We start from the raw sequence: 19,646 nt of genomic DNA on the forward strand, positions 1-19,646 counted from the left end.
CATCTTCATCTGCATTCGGATTCCACAGCATGACATATAGCAACTTAAAATGTTATATCAATCGTCTGCTATCGAAGGAGCCCATGTTTGAGGTGAACGCTGTGTTGCTCATGTCCGAAATTGTGCTGGAACCGTCGGCAAATGAACTCCAGAACATCATTATTACCGCAGCCAAGGATTATCTGACACGGTAAGTCCTTGATTCTGCTCAAGTCCTCTGCTTACGCGTCCCACAACAAAACATAGCTTGAAAATATTTACACGCTGGATGAGTGGCACCTGCCTCAACTGTCCGCTTATTGATGCCGGCTTATCGTGGAAATATAATTATACATTTTACGAAGATGTCGTGAGCATCAAGGACATAGTGAATCTGGTCATAAACGTACACGAATTGGCCGCAAAAGTCGTGGCCGAAGCAAAAGGCTTTGTGTCGCAGTGAGTACAAATATTCCTGCCTGTTTATGTAAATGCCTCCATTCGGCATTGTCAGATTTCGCAAGTACTTCAATCTGTGGGCCTTCGAGAAGGAAATGATATGCCAAAAGTTTGTGGAACGCCAAGTGACACTGGTCGAAATCGATGAGAAATTTACATTTTACTCGACCATTGTGGAGACCCTGCAGCAAATGCGCCAGCATCATGACGTCAGATGTGTGCGCATAAATTTGAGCCCATTACTGGAAAGCATCAAACAACACGCCAAGGATTGGTGTACAACACTGGGCGAGGTGCTATTGCAGCATGTCAACGACAATATGAGGTCTATGCGAAGCGAAATCAAAGTGGGTAACCACAAGCCATATGGCCCACTAGCTCTCTACCAGTTCAATTACTCATCTACTTCTCTCTAGTTGCTGAGCATGAATCTTAATAAGACCACACGCGAGTTGGAGGACTTTAAGCTGGTCATGCAAACCATCGCCACCGTCCAGTCGTCAACGTTGACTAATGAGCAGAAAATACACGAGATGCAGGAAACCTTCACAGTGCTAAGTGAGCACCAAATTATGGTAAGCTAGCTTGGTTTCCGATTTATTTATTTGAATTATATATTAAAATTGCAATATGTTCCACAAACACATGATCTAATACAATTAATTATTAAAGTAAGTTTGTTTAGCCTCGCAAACAAAACTTTGGCTCTATATAGGGTAGGCCCAAAAGACAAAGTTCTTATTCTGTGGCAGTTCTTATTCTTTATGATTTAAATCGAAACGACAACTTTTGAACTTAAAAATTTGATTCACTAAATATTAAAATGAAAAATTTCCCCTTCCAATAGAAGACAAAATTTTTCCAAAATTTTCACAAACTCATTTGCAATGCAATTGCAGCAATGGGGTTTTGTGTGTATGTGTAATTTGTGGATTCATGTAGAAAAAGAAGCTAGAATGTGTGTTAGTCCTGCTAGTCCTAGTCGAATAATTGTCATATTCTGGTCTTTATCCAAATGGCGTCAATCCAACTCTCCATGAAATACTTAAATCTAATAAAACCAATATGTAGAGCCCTATTCACTGGCTTAACGAAATTCGCTTATGTCAAGTCGCTCCATGCGCATATTTGGGTATTCAAATGAGCTGTTCTGGAAATCCTTTTCGAAATACTTTAAAGCCTTCGCGGCCGGCTGCAGCTACAGACTGTTTACATATGCATATTTGGTGGTCAGTGAGTGGAGCATCATTTAAAAATGGCTTTACGTATTCGGCACAACACATACACTCACACAGACACACAAAATGGTTACATAAACGCAACAGTCGAACTAGACACAGCCAGCGGGTGGCAGCAGTTAACTGCTATCGGTACTCTCCGGCACAGTTAGTCCACCATTTTGTGTGTCCACCATTTTGGATTCGTTCATTTATTGATGGCATTTCGTTGCGGCTGCGGCGCTTAGCTCTGGCCCAGACAAAACGGAATTAACTTGCATTTTATATAAATTAATGAATGAACAAATGCACACACACTCACACACACCCACACACACACACAGGCAACCATGCAGCGCAAAAGCTGCTAAGGCTATATGAAAATTTATGCAACGGCGACCAACTGCGGCGACGGCCCTGAAAGCTGCTTTTTTTTTTTTTTGCATACCCAGTAACCACTTACAAAACGGTTTGATAGACGCTTAAAATCCTGTGTAATAGATATTTTTTATCCTTTTAGGGTAAGGTTCAAATATCAGAATAAGAATATATGTATATCATATGAAGAGTTTTGCACTTTTATAAACAGGAATATTTCATAGGGCATCGTCTAGTCGAACATGCAAGACTGGAAGAGTCTTTTTATTCCGAGTTTCAGTTGCGGTTGTGGAAACGGCACTTGGCTGCTCGTTAGTGGAATTCGGCACTATTCATGATTATTATTTGCACTCAGCAATAATTGAAGGACATTGCTTAATTTGAATGTGGGTGCGTTCTCATGTCTTTTTTACTTTTCTTTTTCTATTTCACAGTTCTCGTATGAGGACATGCTGATGGCCCATCATCTGGAGAAACGCTGGAAGCGTCTATTTCTATCGGCGCTGTATCGTTCGGAGAAGCTGCAACCAATTAAGCAAAAGTTCGCGGAGATGACTTCCGTAGAAATCGACGTTTTCTGCGACGATGTAAGTTGTCAAGACAATGCCAGGCGTTATTCACTGAGGGGGCGAGGTAGAGCCTAGGTATGGGGCTTCAGTTGGCGCTGTCGACCCTGCATTTCCGCAATTTTGCGTTTTCTGCAATTCTGTTTTGTTTCCCTCTATTATTATTTCCCTTCAATGGCATTTTAATTGGATTTTTCCTCAACCATTATTGCCAGTTGTTAGCGGTAACGGCGCTGTCGGCGTAAAATGAATTAACTTGAAGTGTTTATTATTTGAATTAAGGCATGAGGCGCGAGGGGCGATAGGCGAAAGGCGTGGCACTGCGAGTTCTGCACAAAGCGCAGCAATCAAACAGTGCCACTTGACGAGTGTACTGCACTAACATTGCGTTGTCCTTTCATTCTCTACAGCTGGATGAATTCATCAAGGATTGGGACGAAAACGGACCTGGCTCCTGCGGCCCCGAGCTGGAGCGAGGCGTACGCTTGATGGATCCGTATGGTCAAAAAGTAAATGAACGAGAACTGAGGCGTCAGGAGCTGGCCAATGCCGAGCGTCTGTTTGACATGCCCATGGTGGACTATCATGAGTTTGCACGCGTACAATCCGAGTACGAGGGCTTGCAGATGGTAAGAACCCAATCCATATGACAGTATCCAAACATCAGTTGTAAATATATTCGCTTTTCAGATCTACAAATTGTACAGATCCCAAAAGAATGGCCGCGAGATCTGGGGCAAGACACTGTGGGTCGATTTGGATCCCAATTTCCTGACCGAGGGCGTTGAGAGCTATCTGAAGGAATTTCGTAAAATGCCCAAAGCGGTAAGTCCTAAGGCGTTTCAGATAAAAAGTTTGCCTAATTGGCAAAGTTTTCGGCCAGCTTCGGTGTTTTTCATAAAATTGCAGAGGCGTTAAAACAATAACAAGCAAATACCTTGCATTCAGTTTGTTTTGATACCCTGTATTAACATAACATTAAGCGGGTAGCCCTTTTTTTTTAACCCAGATTTACTTGAGTATCTAAAATCGGATCTGACGTATGATTAAGCAATTTTTGAGATTCATAAAGTTCATGTGCGTCTGATTTTATAAGGCATGTCTGATAGTCGAACTCTGGGAACTTGTTGACTTTTCCCTTTACAACAAACAAGGAAAGTGAAATTTGGCCTAGCAGCGTCGAAATTTTGCACCTAAGCTGATTATGACAAATTGATTTATTTACTTCACTAACAAGTTTCTGAGGAATTTCACTCTGGCCAGGCCAAAAGTTTGTCGCGCCAAAAAGTTTTGTTCATACAAATGAACCGAGTTGTTGGCGAAAAGTGGGCGCAACTCGGACTGAAAGTGGGCGCGGTTGGCAGTTGAGTGGGACTACATTCACATCTCTGAACAGTGATTACATGCATAGATTAGCATGCAAACTATTTCATTAGTTTATCATTAATATAAATAGCGCAATGTACGGAAATTTGAATATAATCAGTTGGCATGCACACATTTTAATGCAGCTTTTATCATGCATAATTTTGGATGGGCCTCACGGCCTAGTCGGCAGGCATAATCAGTGTCCCAAAATGCAAATCAATTTGTTCAATATTGAAAATAATTAAAATGCCAACGGGTGTCGATTGACGCTTGCGCCGGACTGCACTGTGCTCCTCCTCGCCATGTTGACAAGCCTGCGTTCCCTGCTGTTGCCCGTGCTGGAATTTAATTTATGCCCGCACAGCGCCGTACCAGCCATGCATCGAATGTGTGCATGTGCAAACAATCAGAGCGAGAGGCGAGGACAAAGCGCGCAAATGTAAACAGACTGCGCTTTTTAGCCAACACAACAAGCCCGTTGCCGTTGACCAAAACCAAACCAAACCAACAAAGCCACAGCCGCAGCACTTTCGTCATAATTCAATGCGTATGCAGCCACAACTGACAGCAGCCGACCACCGCACTATTGTTTCAACTGATTTGACGGCGCTAACTAACCGTTTACCCTCTACCCTATACCCTTTCGCCGCTGCAGGTGCGCCAGCTGCCCACAGGCCAGCAGCTGGAGATCCACATGAAGCAGTTCAAGGCCACGGTTCCGCTGATGGTCAGCCTCAAGCACGAGGCATTGCGCGAGCGACATTGGCTTCAGCTAATGGAGAAGACGGGACAATATTTCGACATGTCGCCCGCACGCTTCACGCTGGACAATATGTTTGCCATGCAACTGCATAAGTATCAGGAAATCGCCGAACAGATCCTCACCAACGCTATCAAGGAGCTGCAAATTGAGCGAGGCGTACGCGCCGTGGAGGAGACATGGGGTGCGATGACATTCAAGGTAAACAAGCACTTCAAGGGCATGGAGGACCGCGGCTGGATATTGGGACCAGTTGATGAAATAACGCAAGTGCTCGAGGATAATGCCATGAACTTGCAGTCAATGGGAGCGAGTCAGTAAGTTTTGACAGCGTACTTTTTATTTAAGACATTCGAAATCGGGATCACAATTAGCACTATGTACATGGTATTTTGCTAGTTGAGAGCACTCTCGAAATTCACATTCCATTCCCCTATTTGATAATAATATCTCCGTACATGGTATCTCATAGTTGGCATCCCTCTCAACTGGAGTATTCTATCATTTATTTGCTATTCGTTTGCAGATTTATTGGCCCTTTTCTGGAGACCGTCAACCGATGGGAACGCGCACTGGCGCTCATTTCAGAAATCATTGATGAGTGGCTGGTCGTACAGCGAAAGTGGCTTTACTTGGAGGGCATCTTCATTGGGGGCGACATACGCACACAGCTGCCGGAGGAGGCGCGCAAGTTTGACGACATTGACAAGTCGTACCGCAGAGTTAGTATTTGCTGTTTGGTATATATATATATTTGTTTATCCTGGTTGTTTGCCTGCTCGCCACTGCCATGGCCAAAATATCTACTCAATTTATTTGAGTTGATTTAATGTGCGCCGACAATATGGCGACGCCTTACTTAACGGTAAACATAATACGCATGCAAACGACCACTTTGCGTATTCGTAATTGTGTTGCCGCACAAATACAACTACTACAAATACATACTATATATGCCTACATTCAGACAGCTCAGCTCCTACAGCCATACATCACACACACATTACATTATATTACACATACGCACCGTCAGCCGGCGCTGTGTTTACCAAAGCCAAACGCTTTCACCTTGCCAAGCACACACACTCACACACCCGTTTGTCTGCGAGTGTGTGTGTGTGTGTAGATTTGTGTTTGTGTTAGACGCTTAACTTCACTTAACCTTGCTCGCCACTCGCTTCGTTTACTTTACGTTTCATTTGCAACATTTGCCGACATATTTGATGCCATTTATGAAATGATTTATTATTTTGATTTGCTTTCGACATTCGTATTATGCTTATACCCTTCCAAAGAAATGTGTTCTCTAATATTTTTATGCAGTTTACAAGGACAGTAGTTATATTTTCTCCCTTCTTTTAAAGTGAAAATAGCCTTTCAGTTAAAAACTCGTGTAAAATATTTAATATTCAGCCAACATATAAGAATATGCATTATCCCAGTATTTGTATTTGTACTCCCAATAGCTAGGTTTAAACGATCTAAAAATATTATAATATTTAATCATGAATTGTAGATCAGTTTCTCTTCTTTAGTTTCCTTTTCAAGGGTATTTCAACAATGGACTAACAAGTTAAGATATTTTTCTTTTGTGTTATGTTTGATGGTTTATCGTTGTTGTTGTTTTTGTTGCGCTCATTGCCTTTCATAATAATTTACTGTTCTAACTGCCGCTTCCTCTTCCACTGCAGATCATGGTCGATTGTGCCAAAAATCCGTTAGTGGCGCCATTTTGTGCAGTGCCCGGACGTTTATTGGATATACAAAGTCTGGGAGTTGGCTTGGAAAATTGTCAGAAGTCGTTAAACGAATATTTGGACTCAAAGCGTCGCATTTTCCCGCGCTTCTATTTCATATCCACCGATGAGCTGCTCTCGATTTTGGGCAGTAGCGAGCCATCTGCAGTGCAGAACCACATCATTAAGGTGGGTTGAAGTTCTCGACCATGTGTGAGTATGGGTGGGTGAATCTGTGTGTGGTTATGAGTGTGACAACAACAGATTTGCTAAACTGCCAGCAACATTATTTTTATGTATGGCTGGGCGTGAGTGTGTGTGTGTATGCGTAAGAGAATCTTGCCATAAAAGTTAATGTCACTGTTTATGCTTTCTGGCCAATGTCCAAGGCGGAAATTACGCCATTTGTGCAGCACATGCACTGGTCGAAACCCACAGGCCAGAGCCGTGGTAAATTTTTATGAATTTATTTGGCTTATAAATAAAAATGTATTCCTGCGCATTGATTTCACAATTTTCATTCCGCATCCGCAGATGTACGACAATATCAAGTCGCTGCGCCTGGTGAAGGAGGGCGCTCACACAATTGTTACCGCCATGATATCCAGCGAGGGCGAGGTCATGGAGTTTCGCGTTTTCAGTAAGTATACCCCGAGTCCCACGCCCGCTCGCAATCCCGCTCCCAATCAGCCAGCAAGCGGACAGAGTCCCTACGCACTGATTGCCAATTTTAAAATTGAACTTTTTTATGGCTCAGCTCTCTGCTCTGGCTGGCTGGCTGGCTGACCAATTTCTTTTAATTAATTTGAAGGCAGTCGGCGCTGCCATTTTCCCCTACTGGAGATGATTGGGCATTCGATTGTTGTTGTTGTTGTTATTGTTGTAATTTGGGTACTCTGATTTTTATTGTTTTTGTATACACTTATTGATATTGGCGACTGGGGTTTATTTATGTGGTTATTGGCCTTGTTCTTATTGTTTTTGTTTTTGAACAGCCCGGGCGCAGGGTCGCGTGGAACATTGGATGAACGATGTGCTGGACGAAATGCGCCGTTCGAATCGCTATATAACCAAGACGTGCATCTACGACTTCGGCACCGATCTGGTAATTTCAAGGTAAGTGAACAACATAAAAAATATATATGTATGGATGACGGCTAAAGCCAGTCGCAAATGTGACACGGACTGCCCTTACGCTTCCGACTGCCACACCCATCTCGCTCCGGCCTCTTTTATGGCCAGCGATTTACATTGAGACAGTGCTGTATAATTTTGTCATTTGGCGCGATTTATTATTTTATTTTGTATAAGCCGGCCGGGGCGCATGTCCCGGCATATTTATGGCCAATTGCATTAAATTGACAGTCATTGGGCACTTTCGATTTCCACAGACCGGACTGGTTAATGAACTACCAGGGCATGGTAGGCCTGGCAGCCAGCCAAGTCTGGTGGACAGCCGAGGTGGAGGAGGCGTTCGATCAAGCCCAAAACCACGGCAACATGCGTGCCATGAAGGATTTCCTCATGAAGAGCAACTATCAGATTGAGGAGCTCGTACTGAAAGTGCGCTCCAATCTATCGCGCAACGATCGTCTCAAGTTCAAGGCGATCTGCACCATTGATGTGCATGCCCGAGACATCATTGATAACTTTGTGCGCGATAACGTGCTGGATGCCAGCGAATTCAGCTGGGAGAGTCAGCTTCGTTTCTACTGGGTCAAGTTCTATGACAACCTGCATGTGCTGCAATGCTCGGGTAGCTTCGACTTCGGCTATGAGTACATGGGTCTGAACGGACGTCTGGTTATTACGCCGCTGACGGATCGCATCTACCTAACCATTACCCAGGCGCTGCTCATGAATTTAGGTGGCGCACCGGCCGGACCCGCCGGCACTGGCAAAACAGAAACCGTCAAGGATCTCGCTAAGGCCATGGGCTTACTCTGTGTTGTTACCAACTGTGGCGAGGGCATGGACTACAGGGCTGTGGGCACCATCCTGTCTGGCCTGGTACAATGCGGTGCCTGGGGCTGTTTTGATGAGTTCAATCGTATTGACATATCGGTGCTCAGTGTCATCTCTACACAGCTGCAGACCATACGCAACGGTTTGATACGCAAGCTCAAGCGTTTTGTGGTGCGTAAAATTAAATTTGTAATCTTGTTAAACTCTTCTTAACTTTGCCCCCGACAGTTCGAAGGCGTTGAGATCAGTCTGGATCCCAAGTGCGGCGTCTTTGTCACCATGAATCCAGGCTATGCGGGCCGCACTGAGCTGCCCGAATCGGTGAAAGCTCTATTCCGTCCTGTGACCTGCATTAAGCCGGACCTGGAGCTCATTTGCCTGATTTCGCTGTTCTCCGACGGCTTCCTCACGGCCAAGGTGCTGGCCAAGAAAATGACAGTGCTCTATTCGCTGGCTCAGGAGCAGCTCTCCAAGCAGTGCCACTACGATTGGGGTTTGCGGTCTCTCAACTCTGTGCTGCGCATGGCTGGAGTCATGAAGCGTCAATCGGAGGATCTGCCCGAGGCGGTGGTCCTGATGCGCGTGCTGCGGGACATGAATTTTCCCAAATTCATATTCGAAGATGTGCCATTATTCTTGGGCCTTATCAAGGATCTGTTTCCTGGCATTGATTGCCCACGCATAGGCTATCCAGACTTCAATGCGGCAACGCGTCATGTCCTTGTCAACGATGGGTACATACTGCTGCCCGACCAGGTGAGTGCTTCTGGCCTCCCAATGGCTTTCTGTGTTGCGTGTGCTGCTTTTGCACAGTCATGACATGGCTGACAAGCAAAAACTAGCCGACAGACAGACAGACCGAAGAGCTATAGAAGTAGTTGCTGAAGTTGTCCTGCTGCAGTCCTGTTGTCATCGTCGACACTTTGACACTTTGTAAATTGCGCTTTGTCGCATAATCGCAAATGGTGGAAATATTACAAAGCATTTTGCAGGACAGAACAGAACTGCCCACACCCTCGTGCGGCTGCCTACATCTAATTTTAACTTTGCTCAGTTCTCTGTGTGTCCCATCTACTATCTGATTTCTGCTGACAATTTTCACTAATACAATTTTCTCTGCCCTCGTCTCCACCTGGCCATTTATGCCATCCAATTTTGCCATTTTCATCAAACAAAACGTTGCACAAATGACACAAATGTCACACACAATGTCAACTGCTGGCCAACTGATGTCATGGCGCTCGTCTCTCCGACCGACCGCCCGCTGGCGACATCATTTATGACAAACCCCAACAACGGCAACGGCAACGGCAACGCCTTTACCTTTACCTTTTGCCCTCGCACACTGTACGACGGCAGGAAGACAAAGTGGTGCAAATGTATGAGACCATGATGACCCGCCACTCGACCATGCTTGTGGGCCCAACAGGTGGCGGCAAAACTGTTGTCATAAATGCCCTGGTCAAAGCGCAAAGCCACATGGGCCTGCCCACCAAGTGCATTGTGCTTAACCCTAAGGTAAGTGGTCCGGCACTTCTGCCTCTCTCCCTACATACACACACAAATCGCTTTACGTTTCGCACATTTTTTATACTCTTAACTCTCAGAGCATAATAACTAAAACAAGCTTACAAAAGTTAAATACTAGAAGCTTAAGATTTTCTTAAATAGTTTAAATAGATAGTTTCTAACTGCACGTATATGAATTTATTGGATTACAGTATTTACTAATGCAAATAATATAATTTTTGAAAGTCTGAAAGGAAAGAAACAGTATATGCTAGAAGAATAAGATTTTCTTTAACAATTTAATTAGTAAAAACACAAATTTTCTAGCTACAAGTCTATGAACTTATTAGATTTTATTTAATAATCCAGTTTATATTAATTTTAAAAGTTAGCCGAAGACACGATAAAATAAAGCGTATTCATTTTTCGTTGCTTTGAGCTGAATTGTGGACCTTCTCCTCAGTTTTTATGTCAAGTTCTTCCATTATGACCCAGCTGGTTAGCAGTGGGACGTTCAGGTGATTTCGTTTCCCTTTAATAATACAGTTCTCTTTGTTTTGCTTTCACAATAGAAAATATAAGTGCACTCAAAATTGTCCAGTTTCAATAGAAACTTATGCAATAAGTAGTTGTTAACAGAGCAGAGATACAGAGTCCGACTAAATTGCAGACGTTAAATGGTTTTTCACAAGTTAGACCAGAATTATGTGGCTCATTTTAAGAGTACAGAGTTTTAAAAACAACTGTATGTTCTACTCTAGGCAACAATTACTATTTGCATGTGTAATACATATAGGAGAAACTTGCATAGCTCTTGAAAAACTCTTTAATGTCAACATTTCCCACAGGCTTGCTCGGTAATTGAATTATATGGTTATTTGGATATGGAGACGAGAGATTGGATCGACGGATTATTTTCAAATATATTCCGTGAAATGAATAAGCCAATAGAGCGTGAGGTAAGTACAGGAAACGAAACATCTCCCCAATATTCTCTGGCGCGGGTTTGCGCTGGCTGCTGTCGAACCACCGGTGGGTCACATAGCGCGTCACCTTGCACCTTCGCCAACGACGCCACCGCGGCCGCCATAGTAATCCCATTTGAATTGAAGTGCAACAGCAGCTAATCCTCGCACACGCACACGCACAGACACACACATGCACACTCACACACGTTCAGTGCCAATTCAGACGCTAGCTGAATATAACAGACGCGCGCTTCTAGGATGTGGTTGTGCATGTAGAGTGGCATAGTGTGTGTGTGTGTTGGTTTGGCGTTCCATGTGTATCATTCATGCGGAAATCATGCCATTCGCTAATACATCCCATTGCACAACCTGCGGCCGAGGCATTGCCTATCGGCAATAACTGAACATACTCTGTCTCCTGGCAACTCTTTTGGTTACTCGGGCATTTGGCCCGCCGAGGTAATCTCTTGCACTAGCTTTGCCCACGGCGCCGGTGACGGTGTATATGTGATAGCCATAGCTTTTGCCAGCGCCAGTCAGAATCTGTTGGCATTGAATAACACACTCAGGCTAATGCAATTCAACACCGCTCAATACAAACAGGAGCGCCGCTATGCCTGCTTTGATGGCGACGTGGATGCACTTTGGATTGAGAACATGAACTCTGTTATGGATGATAACAAGCTGTTAACATTGGCGAACGGGGAGCGCATACGCCTGGAGAACTATTGTGCTCTACTCTTTGAGGTGGGCAATTTGTTTTATGCCTCCCCAGCTACCGTCTCGCGTGCCGGCATGGTCTATGTGGATCCCAAGAATCTGCGCTACAGTCCGTACTGGCAGCGTTGGGTACTGACCCGGCCGGAGCCACAGCGAGAGATGCTTAACAATTTCTTCGAGAAGATTATTGTGAATGCCATAGCGTTCATATTGGAAGGTGTGGACGGCACCACGCAAGGCAATCCCCTGAAGATGGTTATTATGCAAACAGATCTCAATATGGTCACACAGTTCTGTAACTTGTATGACGCACTGCTGCCCACATATGGACCGCCCGAGAACAAGAATTCGGATGAGCCTGTGCTCAAAGTCTACAATATGGACAGCTTGGAGTGTTGTTTCTTGCAGGCTGTATATGGTTCACTCGGAGCCTGTCTGCTTGAGAAGCATCAGATCATTTTCGATGAGTTCATGAAACGCATTGCCGGATTCCCACTGGTCGAGGACACGCAGAATTCGCCCGCCGAAGGCGGACAGTTTCCCCAGAACAAGCCCACTCTGTATGATTATTTCTGGGATGTGAAGGATAATTGCTGGAAGGCCTGGGAGTGGGTCGTGAAGCCGTACGAGCATGATCCAGCCGTCAAGTTTAGTGAAATTCTCGTACCCACCGTGGACAATACACGCACCAATCGGCTGCTTGGCCTCATGAGCGATGTAAGTTGATGAGTTACGAATGCCTCGAGCTATTTACCTGTCTATTCAACGATAATATTAATTTCGATTGGATTCACAGATCAAACGACCCGTTCTGCTGGTGGGCGAGGCTGGCACATCAAAGACGGCTACTATCATGCAATATTTGCGCAATCTCAATCCGTCTGTCAATGTAATTGAAAAAAGTCTCGCACAAGCGAAGAGCTGCACGCAATATAGCTTTCTCTCAAACCTTTGCCACTTTTTCAGGTCATACTCAATATTAATTTTTCATCGAGAACCTCGTCGCTGGATGTGCAGCGCACATTAGAGGCGGCTGTCGAGAAGCGCACCAAGGATACGTATGGCCCACCGATGGGCAAGAAAATTGCCTGCTTTATTGATGACATGAACATGCCGCAGGTGGATGAGTGAGTATAAGCCAAAGAGGCGACTGCCAGCGACAGCTGATAGTCTCCCCTACCGCTCCCCTACTGCAAAGTACTTCACTCGACTTTTCCCCACAGCTATGGTACACAGCAGCCCATTGCGTTGTTAAAGTTGTTCTTTGAGCGGGGTGGCATGTACGACCGAGACAAGGATCTCAACTGGAAGAAGTTTAAGGATATGACGTTCTATGCCGCCATGGGCACCGCTGGCGGCGGTCGCAACGAAGTGGATCCGCGCTTCATCAGCATGTTCTCCACTTACAACATCATATTCCCCAATGATGAGTCGCTCATCCAAATCTACTCGTCCATCTTTAAAGGCCATTTAACATATTCAAAGTTCCAGCAGCGCTTTATGATGGTTGCCGACATAATTGTCGTGATGACTCTCAAGTTATTCAAGGTTTGATATTTATTGTTCTGATTTAATCTAATTTTTCTCTTCACTAATATTGGTGAAGCGTTACCCTAATCTTCTATACTATAGCCCAGGTATCGAAACCTCCCTCTTCTCCCTACAATCATTATTATTACTATAAAAACTAACATTTTCAAGATAGTTAGACAAAGGTACACTCCAATTTTATTTTAAGAAACTGTTAAAAACAGTTTAAATATTTTTATACTATTTTTTGTTTTCGAGTCAAGGAAAAATGGATTCTGTGGAGAGTGTAAAACATTTCTCACACTCTTTGAAACAAAGTTTCTCACAACCGATTTTCGCGATTTTCCGAAAAAACCCGACGGCTTGAACCCCAATCAATTAGTCAGTCAAGAGAATCAGTTTTTTATATAGAGATATTTACATATACATATACTCTATATATATTTGCTTATTATTTAATTGTATAATTGTATCCGCCGCCGCCGCTGCCAACCCCCCCCTTGCGTGCGTCATTTGGTGGTGTTAGAAGAATGTTCAGGGCATCCCTTAGTCGGGCACTCCCGACCAGAGCACGTTTTGCTTGTGTTTACTCGCTGCGTCTAAAAACATTTCATATGAACGTAAGCTTTTGAATTTATTGCATGCAGTACTATTATTTTGACCGCAAGTGTATTTACAAATATATATGTATGTACATCAAAAGTTGGCAGCTAAACGAAGTTTGTTGCTTACATAAATCGACACAATGATTCGCTTACATCTATGAAGATATGCACACACACACACACACGCAAATATATATTATATACAGTCGGTACCTAAATTTAGTGTACAGCTATGTATGCATGTGTCTGTCCATGTGTGTGTGCATTGCTTGAGCTTATCGCTGAATATTTGGAAATTGCATGCAATAGCCTCAAGAATAACAAATGAATAGTACACACACACATACATACGTGTGTGTCTGTAGACACACGTTGCCCACGTATAAATTTGTTTTTGTTCGCTTCTCATTTTGTTGTTTACGCTCACAAATTTTAAATAAAACAAAAAATAAGATCATCAATTGTAAATTGAATAAGCTCTTCGCCACTTCAATTTGATATGGAATTGCATCAAAATACATACATACACATACATTCACACATACATACATACTTACAATCAAAGACTATGTAAATTCAACCTTTTTGATGATTTTTTGCAATAATTCCGTCAAATAATTTCCGATATTGGAATTTTATGCCACTTTTGACTCGTAAGGATCAGTTCTAACGATTGGCATCGAAAAAAGGAAATCCAAAATTTTGACTCAAATCGACAAAATGGCAAGAGGTTACATCACGCTTTTTTTCAAAGTAGCGGTCGGTGCGAAAATCGAAACTTTTTCCTGGAGATATGACGTTCCAAAACGACAGAACTCCCCGCGGAGATATGACGTTCCAAAACGACATAGCTCCGCGCGGAGATATGACGTTCCAAAACGACATAGCTCCGCGCGGAGATATGACGTTCCAAAACGACATAGCTCCGCGCGGAGATATGACGTTCCAAAACGACATAACTCCGCGCGGAGATATGACGTTCCAAAACGACATAACTCCGCGCGGAGATATGACGTTCCAAAACGACATAACTCTGCGCGGAGATATGACGTTCCAAAACGACATTACTCCGCGCGGAGATATGACGTTCCAAAACGACATAGCTCCGCGCGGAGATATGACGTTCCAAGACGACATAACTCCCCGCGGAGATATGACCTTCATCACGATTTTTTCAAAATCGAAACTTTTTCGATGATTTCTTTTTAATATCTCGGGTAAATAATGTCTGATTTTAAAATGTTATACCTTTTTGAATGCGTACGGATCCCTACCATCAATTGGCATTCAAACAAATTAATCATCGATGGGTTGAACAATGTTGTTGACAAAAAACCGATTCGTTCGTAAATTCAACCTTTTTGATGTTTTTTTGCAATATTTCCGTCAAATAATGTCCGATTTTGGAATTTTATGCCATTTTTGACTCGTAAGAATCAGTTCTAACGATTGGCATCAAAAAAAGGAAATCCAAAATTTTGACCCAAATCGACAAAATGGCAAGGGGTTACATCACGCTTTTTTTTTAAAATAGAGGTTGGTGCGAAAATCGAAACTTTTTCCTGGAGATATGACGTTCCAAAACGACATAACTCCGCGCGGAGATATGACGCTCCAAAACGACATAACTCCGCGCGGAGATATGACGTTCTAAAACGACATAACTCCGCGCGGAGATATGACGTTCTAAAACGAAATAACTCCGCGCGGAGATATGACGTTCCAAAACGACATAACTCCCCGCGGAGATATGACGTTCCAAAACGACATAACTCCGCGCGGAGATATGACGTTCCAAGACGATTTTTTCAAAATAGAGGTCAGTGCGAAAATCGAAACTTTTTCCTGGAGATATGACGTTCCAAAACGATATAGCTCCGCGCGGAGATATGACGTTCCAAAACGACATAGCTCCGCGCGGAGATATGACGTTCCAAAACGACATAACTCCGCGCGGAGATATGACGTTCCAAAACGACATAACTCCGCGCGGAGATATGACGTTCCAAAACGAATTAACTCCGCGCGGAGATATGACGTTCCAAAACGACATAACTCCGCGCGGAGATATGACGTTCCAAAACGACATAACTCCCCGCGGAGATATGACCTTCATCACGATTTTTTCAAAATCGAAACTTTTTCGATGATTTCTTTTTAATATCTCGGGTAAATAATGTCTGATTTTAAAATGTTATACCTTTTTGAATGCGTACGGATCCCTACCATCAATTGGCATTCAAACAAATTAATCATCGATGGGTTGAACAATGTTGTTGACAAAAAACCGATTCGTTCGTAAATTCAACCTTTTTGATGATTTTTTGCAATATTTCCGTCAAATAATGTCCGATTTTGGAATTTTATACCATTTTTGACTCGTAAGAATCAGTTCTAACGATTGGCATCAAAAAAAGGAAATCCAAAATTTTTACCCAAATCGACAAAATGGCGAGGGGTTACATCACGCTTTTTTTTTAAAATAGAGGTTGGTGCGAAAATCGAAACTTTTTCCTGGAGATATGACGTTCCAAAACGACATAACTCCGCGCGGAGATATGACGCTCCAAAACGACATAACTCCGCGCGGAGATATGACGTTCCAAAACGACAGAACTCCCCGCGGAGATATGACCTTCATCACAATTTTTTTCAAAATCGAGGTCGGTGCGAAAAGCGAAACATTTTCGATGATTTTTTTTTAATATCTCGGGTAAATAATGTCTGATTTTAAAATGTTATACCTTTTTGAATGCGTACGGATCCCTACCATCAATTGGCATTCAAACAAATTAATCATCGATGGGTTGAACAATGTTGTTGACAAAAAACCGATTCGTTCGTAAATTCAACCTTTTTGATGATTTTTTGCAATATTTCCGTCAAATAATGTCCGATTTTGGAATTTTATACCATTTTTGACTCGTAAGAATCAGTTCTAACGATTGGCATCAAAAAAAGGAAATCCAAAATTTTTACCCAAATCGACAAAATGGCGAGGGGTTACATCACGCTATTTTTCAAAATAGAGGTCGGTGCGAAAATCGAAACTTTTTCGATGATTTTTTTTAATATTTCGGGTAATAGCTCCGCGCGGAGATATGACGCCCCAAAACGACATAACTCCGCGCGAAGATATGACGTTCTAAAACGACATAACTCATATGACGTTCCAAAACGACATAACTCCCCGCGGAGATATGACGTTCCAAAACGACATAACTCCGCGCGGAGATATGAGGTTCCAAAACAGCATAACACTGCGCGGAGATATGACGTTCCAAAACGACATATCTCCGTGGGGAGATATGACGTTCCAAAACGACATAACTCCGCGCGGAGATATGACGTTCGAAAACGACATAACTCCGCGCGGAGATATGACGTTCCAAAACGACATAACTCCCCGCGGAGATATGACCTTCATCACGATTTTTTCAAAATCGAAACTTTTTCGATGATTTCTTTTTAATATCTCGGGTAAATAATGTCTGATTTTAAAATGTTATACCTTTTTGAATGCGTACGGATCCCTACCATCAATTGGCATTCAAACAAATTAATCATCGATGGGTTGAACAATGTTGTTGACAAAAAACAGATTCGTTCGTAAATTCAACCTTTTTGATGTTTTTTTGCAATATTTCCGTCAAATAATGTCCGATTTTGGAATTTTATGCCATTTTTGACTCGTAAGAATCAGTTCTAACGATTGGCATCAAAAAAAGGAAATCCAAAATTTTGACCCAAATCGACAAAATGGCAAGGGTTACATCACGCTTTTACAAAATAGAGGTCGGTGCGAAAATCGAAACTTATTTTTTGTTGTAGGAAATTTGTATGAATTCTTGTGCGGGGCGAACAAAAAGCTATCGCATTCTGAAGAGCGCTTTAAAATCTCTCACAAATTTTATGAAATTCGATTTACATATGCAAATAAAGGCAATTTTTCATAATCTGCTTTGCTGCCTCGCTGCCATACAATGGAAATTATTCAATGGTCTGTAATGCACCAAGAGGAGCGTCGTTCTCCATGGCTGCTCCATTGGTTTTTCGAGTACAGCTCAGTGCTGGTGTCAGTTGATGCCAGTGCCGCCCCAGTGAGGGCCAAGTCTGGCGCTATGGATGTGGCTGAGGCTGGGGCTGGTAGCATTGCCATTTGCTGTTTGGCCTTTTACACAATGGTCACCCGCCTTGACTGCTGCCTAGTTGACTGTGTCTAGGTCTGTCTCGGTGCTCCGCCTATCTTTGCCAGCACATCTTGGCTGGAGCGAAATTTGATTATGTTTAAGTATTGAACTGTAGATGGCTCTTTTCGCAGCACGCTGCCCCTTGTCACCCTCCGAAGGCAGGAGCATTAGTTTATGGTGCTTTTAACAATTGTTGACACTAAAATATTATCGCATTTCATTGCGTGCAGATAAAAATGCATTTGTCGCCACAATTGCCACAAGCAGCATACGCAGAGGCAGCACCAGCTCCCAACAGTGACTGCCAAAAAAAAAAAAAAATAAACCAAAAAAAAAATTGAATATGATTTACTCACACCTGCAGTTTCCAGTTTCAGAAGTAGAGTAGTACCTACCCAGGCCTGTCTAGTTCGTATGTCTTCTTTACACACTCGACGCGCCAGGCCAAAAGATATTAATGTCCCACGAAATGGAATAAAATGAATTATTTGAATTGAATTGCCAGCACTGGAGAGGTGCGGCAACTGCAGCTCGATAATGGCTGTAAATTTAGCTGAATGCAAGTTGTCCAGGTCCCCTGGACCCCTCTCCACCTCCCGAATAGGATGCTCAGTATTTGAATGCATATTGCCAGCAGTAGAGATAAAATTGATTTGTAGGGCGTGCCCCTTGCCACTTGCAAACTTGCCACTTGCAAATGCCTTCTCTAATTACTGTTGTTGTCATTCGGGCCCGTCAGATGGTCATTGTAGATCTGCCGCCGACGCCATCGAAGTTCCATTACATTTTTAATCTGAAGGATCTGTCGCGCATCTTTGCCGGCATGCTTTTGATTCATCCCGAGAATTTCAAGGGCCTTCGAGAGTTCATACGTGTCTGGCGTAATGAGTTCACCAGAATAATATGCGATCGTCTTATTTCGCAAGCGGTAAGTAAGCTTTCCCGTAAGGTCGAGTACATTTGCTTAACTTCAACACGCAGGACATAGCCAATGTGCGTCGCAACTTGGCCGTCGAGGTGGAAGAACGTTTTCCCCCCGAGTTTGAGGAAGAACATGGTTTCATTGACTTGGAAGCCGCAGCAGCAGAAGCACAGGCTCGACTACTATACGATGCGCTTGCCGAAGATGCTGCCGCAGCACAAGAAGAGGAAGACGAAGAGGAGGAAGAGGAGGGTGATGAGGGCCCAGAGGTGATTCTGTCGCTGAAGGACTTTGTGCTGCGTGATCCATTGGTTTTCGGCGATTTTCGCAATTTCACCAACGAATCTGAGCCGCGCCTCTACGAAGATCTCATAGATTACAAAGCGGTCTACACTTTATTCACCGAGATCTTGGGCGAATACTGCGAACGCAGACAAAAAATGACGCTAGTTTTGTTCGAGGATTGTTTGGAGCATCTGACTCGGGTGCATCGCACACTGCGCATGAATCGCGGTCATGTGCTGCTCATTGGCGTCGGGGGCTGCGGCAAGAAGTGTGTCACTCGCCTTTCGGCCTTTGCGGCCGAGTGCGAGGTATTTGAAATCACAATTTCCCGTGGCTACAACGAAACCTCGTTCCGCGAGGACCTTAAAGTATTGTACAACATCGCTGGAGTTAAGCGCAAGAAGGTCGTGTTCCTGTTTACAGGCGCACAGGTGTGTATTTAATAAGTTCAAATTATTACTGATATGACTAACAGCTCTCCTCACTTGC

The 19,646-nt window shown here is 43.5% G+C and overlaps 1 protein-coding gene across 1 annotated transcript in view; it reads left to right on the top strand.

The window, feature by feature from the left end:
- Window positions 1–19,646, top strand: part of Dhc98D (Dynein heavy chain at 89D) — a 37,990-nt gene that overhangs the window by 8,433 nt on the left and 9,911 nt on the right. The window contains exons 13-34 of the mRNA XM_002058665.4: window positions 29–190; window positions 247–438; window positions 494–785; window positions 855–1,013; window positions 2,468–2,620; window positions 3,010–3,228; window positions 3,290–3,424; window positions 4,623–5,044; window positions 5,254–5,449; window positions 6,419–6,652; window positions 6,998–7,103; window positions 7,459–7,579; window positions 7,855–8,599; window positions 8,657–9,184; window positions 9,788–9,946; window positions 10,786–10,896; window positions 11,509–12,342; window positions 12,422–12,514; window positions 12,592–12,752; window positions 12,849–13,173; window positions 18,690–18,878; window positions 18,932–19,588. Coding sequence (XP_002058701.2) covers window positions 29–190; window positions 247–438; window positions 494–785; window positions 855–1,013; window positions 2,468–2,620; window positions 3,010–3,228; window positions 3,290–3,424; window positions 4,623–5,044; window positions 5,254–5,449; window positions 6,419–6,652; window positions 6,998–7,103; window positions 7,459–7,579; window positions 7,855–8,599; window positions 8,657–9,184; window positions 9,788–9,946; window positions 10,786–10,896; window positions 11,509–12,342; window positions 12,422–12,514; window positions 12,592–12,752; window positions 12,849–13,173; window positions 18,690–18,878; window positions 18,932–19,588 — 6,193 coding nt within the window. The remainder of the gene's footprint in view (window positions 1–28; window positions 191–246; window positions 439–493; window positions 786–854; window positions 1,014–2,467; window positions 2,621–3,009; window positions 3,229–3,289; window positions 3,425–4,622; window positions 5,045–5,253; window positions 5,450–6,418; window positions 6,653–6,997; window positions 7,104–7,458; window positions 7,580–7,854; window positions 8,600–8,656; window positions 9,185–9,787; window positions 9,947–10,785; window positions 10,897–11,508; window positions 12,343–12,421; window positions 12,515–12,591; window positions 12,753–12,848; window positions 13,174–18,689; window positions 18,879–18,931; window positions 19,589–19,646) is intronic.

Source organism: Drosophila virilis, chromosome 2, assembly GCF_030788295.1.
Source record: "Drosophila virilis strain 15010-1051.87 chromosome 2, Dvir_AGI_RSII-ME, whole genome shotgun sequence".
Lineage (NCBI taxonomy): Eukaryota > Metazoa > Arthropoda > Insecta > Diptera > Drosophilidae > Drosophila > Drosophila virilis.